The sequence below is a fragment of the Rhincodon typus genome, chromosome 11, assembly GCF_021869965.1.
Source record: "Rhincodon typus isolate 14 chromosome 11, sRhiTyp1.1, whole genome shotgun sequence".
Classification (NCBI taxonomy): Eukaryota; Metazoa; Chordata; class Chondrichthyes; order Orectolobiformes; family Rhincodontidae; genus Rhincodon; species Rhincodon typus.
Window position 1 is genome coordinate 56,304,234 of NC_063342.1, and position 4,668 is coordinate 56,308,901.

The 4,668-nt window shown below is 39.6% G+C and overlaps 1 protein-coding gene across 9 annotated transcripts in view; it reads right to left on the bottom strand.

The window, feature by feature from the left end:
• LOC109911775 (superoxide dismutase [Cu-Zn]-like) overlaps positions 1 to 1,730 on the bottom strand; it is a 39,859-nt gene extending 38,129 nt beyond the window's left edge. Inside the window, exons 1-2 of one of the 9 annotated variants that reach the window (XM_048603210.1) lie at positions 1,619 to 1,730; positions 1,291 to 1,410 (exon numbers count right to left, since the gene is read on the bottom strand). In XM_048603210.1, coding sequence (XP_048459167.1) covers positions 1,291 to 1,299 — 9 coding nt within the window. In that variant the 5' untranslated portion in view covers positions 1,300 to 1,410; positions 1,619 to 1,730. The other 8 variants (XM_048603209.1, XM_048603205.1, XM_048603204.1 and 5 more) reach the window with 8 other exon arrangements.
• Positions 1,731 to 4,668: the final 2,938 nt, after the last annotated feature.

Here is a 4,668-nt window from a genome sequence, read left to right on the forward strand (position 1 = left end):
TTTACTCAGGCAGCCATTTTCTAATTGAAAAATATTAAGCCAATCTCGATGAACCCGTCTCCACCAATTTTGCCCCATCAAACTCGGGCCCGAGCCTTTTTTCTACAATCACAGGTAACTGAACTACTGCCTTTCATAAATCCACATACCAAACAAACAAAGTCTCTACACATCTCATTAAGGGTTAAACCAAAGTCACTGGCTTTTCTGCAAGTTGTCTTAACCTAGTCAAAAGTCCCAATATAGATTCCCATGGTTCTCGAATTGCTGAGTAAAAATGACAATGTCTCAGAATTAGAGGAGGCTTATGATTTTAATTTTCCTTAACTATGAATGTCAAATTTTGAAAGGTTTTAGCGTCTGATGCCTGAGGGAAAGAAGCCGTAGAATTGCTTATTGCTTTTCGTCTGCAACAATATCGTCTACCTGGAAACAGTAACACATTGTTTCCACACACTTGGCCCAGTCCTCCATGGCAGAGTTAAATGAGTCAAACTTCCCAAACAGCGACATGATGTAAGAAATGCTTACCCAACTCACTTGATCGTGCTTTACTATTGTCACCGACAAAGTAACTCCACAGATGATATCTGTCACCCGCTCACCCTTTATGTACGCATGAACACTCCTTGACTTTAATACTGCCTGACTGAGAGTCAGGTACCAGAGTTTCAGCATCTCTGACACGCCCTTATGTCAGCCAGAGCTCTCTGATTGGATCACATGAACAGCCTCAATTGGGGAACTCATTCTGAGGCCCAGCTGACTGACCTTGTTACAATCGCTACAGCCATAATGTACATGGATTTCCAGAATGCATTTGATAAGGTTCCATGTCAAAGTTTATATTGGAAAATAGAAGCTCATTATGTCAGGGGTAACATATTAATATGAATAGAAGATTGGCTGCTGGCAGAAAAGAGAGTTAACCATAATGTGTCTTTGTCTGATTGATAGAATATGACAAATGCAGTCCTACAGGAATCTGTGCTATGGCCTCAACTTTTTGCAATTAACATCAATAACTTAAATGAGGGAAGCAAAAGACATCAGATAGGTGAGAAAGTTTTGTTTTGAAGTATAGAGGTTCCAAACAAATAGTTGAGTGAATGGACAAAAAAATCTGGCAGATAGAATATAATGTGAGAAAATGTAAAAGTGGTTTCACATTTAGATGAAGAGTATTATTTAAACTGATAACAACTGCAGAATTCCATGTGCACAAACATTTAGCGCCAATTGATGGGGCACGTGATGTGGAGCCGTCACCCGTACATCGCACATGCGCACCACTAACATTCCGAGACCGTTATGTCGACGCTCTGTCGTGCTCTAACTCCAATTAAAGATCAGCCTTCACAAGTAATAGCTGGCAGCGGAAACATCGTTATTCCCATTCGATATAAATGTCTGAGAAACAAAATAAGAGTTTATATAACATTAACTGTACCGCATCGCATTTCACCCTGACATTTTTTTCATTCTCGTGAACACATTGAAGGTCAGCAACGTTCATTACAAACGGAGGCAGACGACCACACTTTATTCCTATTTACATGTAAGCTTACATCCCATTCGAAGGTGACCGTTCCACGGACCAAGCTGTCACTGTCCTCACCCGTCAAAACACAAATGCCTGTCGCTATCATGTTCTCGGCTCCACCTTCACAATGGGAACGTCACTGAGCATGCGCTTTACGCAACCTCCCCTTCCAAAGCACATGCGCACTTCTATTCCTACCTTGTGGGATGGACTTCATCACGTGTTAAGTTAACGTGATGCGCTGCAAAAAAAATACAAAATAAAGATATGTCACACATGTGGCTGTTTCCTTGACCCATTTGCGTAAAATATATAGAGGAATGATGATATGATGAGGGTTGTTAAGATGCCCAAACAAAACTTACTCGGAGTTAAGAATCAGACCTTCCCTGCAGCGTGAAGAGGACGTAAATTGATATATTCCTCAATGTTACTACCTCAGGACTCTGCCGTTACGATATGTGTAAACGGCTTGCCTTGGACAAATAAACATCTTGCTCCAGCAATTTCAAACCTCCTGTCATATTTGTGTTACTTATAGGAACGAGTTGTTATGAGATCATAGAATCAGGGTGCCACATTTTACTGTGCTGACCAACAATGTATCAGTCCATGAGCTACATGAAGAATATGCATATGCACAAACATAACAGTATGAATTAGGAGCAGAGGAAAACCACTCATCCCCTCAACCTGCTCTGCCTTTCAACGTGATAGTGGTTGATCTGATTCCATAACGTTCCCACCAATCCCTGATAATTCTGCAACCCCTTGCTAATCAAGAATCTATCTACACCTGCCTTCAAAATATTCAAATATTCAAAAGGTGATGGGAGCAGAATTTCAAAGATTCACTGACCTCTTGAAACAAAATTGTCATTTTTGTCTGAAATGGGTAATCCCTTATTATACGGTTCAAGATTTTCCCACAAAAGGAAACATCCTTCCCATATTCACCCTGTCAAGAACACACATTTTGCATGTTTAATCAAGTCACTTCTTGCTCTTCAAATATCTAGCGAATGCATGCCTATAATATATAAATTCACAAATATAAAATAAGATATAATAGCTAGAAGTACACTCAAAACTCCGAATTTGGTTATAATGTGTGATTATTTCTAACTCATGGGAATCAGCAGACATAACACCTCTTTTACTATCATCCCGGTACATGATTTAAGATCTTCAGTATCTATCGAGTTTAGAGATCCTTCAGGCCTACTGTATACATGCTACCCATTCTTTGATCCATAATCTCTCAGTCATTTAAAATTGTGTTATTTTGTTCTGCAAAGATCAAGCAAAAGTAGAGGCCTGGTAGAATTCCCATTTCAGAGAAGGAAATGGTTCCTTCCCGCCTAACAAAGCTGGTTGTTGTTTTCTTTTAAGCACTAGAGAAAATGTCCAAAAGCTCACATATGCAGCCTTCAAGTCAGGGGCTGAATCAAAGTCTGAGCCAGATTTTAGAAGACGGAAGGCAAGTGCATCTTGTTCATTCTACTGAAATTAACTGCCCCAGATCTGCATTCAAGGACTTTAGATGTGCAGTGAAGCAACACAGACTTGACTCAATGCAAACCTGTGTAATTTAAATGGGAAGAAGCAGTTAACAGTCCCACCAGATGGTGAAATTTAAATTCAATAAAATTTAGAATCAAAAGCTAACCTAATGGTGACCATGTGCTGCTGATTTTTGTTAGAAAAAATAACTGGTTCACTAACTTCCTTTAGGGCAGGAAATCTGTCATCCTTACATGGTCTGACCTTCATGACTCCAGATCCTTAATTGCCCTCTGAACTGTCTAAGCAAGCCATTCAATTGTATCAATATGCTTTAAAGTCTAAACAAAGGATACCAGACAGATTACCTGACAATGGCGAACTCAGCCCTTTTGACACTGCAAAATCCTCCTGCTAGCATATGGAGATTTGTGCCAAAATTGGGACAGCTGTTTCACAGATGAGTCAAGCCCAGCTATGATCTGTGTATAAAAAGTCAAATCCAACACTAATGGAAGGGGTTGTAGGAAGTGTTATCAAGCAGCACTCATAAAGGAAATAACCTCATCACCGACGCTCAGTTTGGGTTTTGCCAGGGCTCCTGCCCTCATTACAGCCTTGGTCCAAATATGGTCAGAACAGCATAGATCTGATCTGTTTGTTGTTAAATCAATTATCCTGTCTTTGCATCTTTGCACGTTGCCCTTGCATGTTTAGTGTGCAAGTGGTCCTGTGCTGTAGTTTCATCAGGCTGCCACCTTATTTTTAGGTATGACTGTGGCTTCTGGCATGTCCCCTTGCATTCTTTATTGAACTAGGTTGAATTCCTAGATGGTTGGTAATGGTAGAGTAGGGGATATGCCAGGCCACGAGTTTACAGATTGTGGTTGAATATATTTCTGCTGCTGATGGACACAAAGCACCAGTTTTAAGTTGCTAGATCTATTCAAAGTTTGTCCAGTTTGCACGATGGTGGTGCCACACAATACAATGGAGGATATCCTCAATATGAAGTCAGAACATTGTTTCCCAGAGAATGATGCAAGCGGTAACTGCTCCTCATATCATCATCAACAGATTCATCTTCAAAAGGTAGACTGGTGAAGACAGAGTGAGGTAGAGATTTCCCTCTTGTTGGTTCCCTAATAACTTGCTGCATACCCAGTCTAACACCTCTGTCCTTTAGGAATTGTTCTGATCTCTCTGCTCTGTTTCATGAAATTGGAAAACTTAAACTTCTTCAGAGGAATGCGATCTCATTGAGGTGTTAAATGTCACAGTTGCATAGAATGGTTCTAAATCTGATCTATGTACGAGATTGACTAATAAAATTTGGCAGTAATATTTAACTGGTGCATCAACATAAAATGTACATTCAAACAGACTCACATTTTGGTAACAAACTTTATTGACATTTGGTAAAAGAAAATGAACAAATTTTGTTTTGAGACATTTAATACGGGATAAACGCATCTCTTCAAAACAAATTGGAACAAAACTAATGCATATTCTCTGCATTGTACTACATCAGTAAATATTAAATTCAATGTGGAAACACTTTTTACTAACATTTGACTGCTGACTTGGAACTGGCTAGACATTTGTGCTGCAGTTTCACTTTT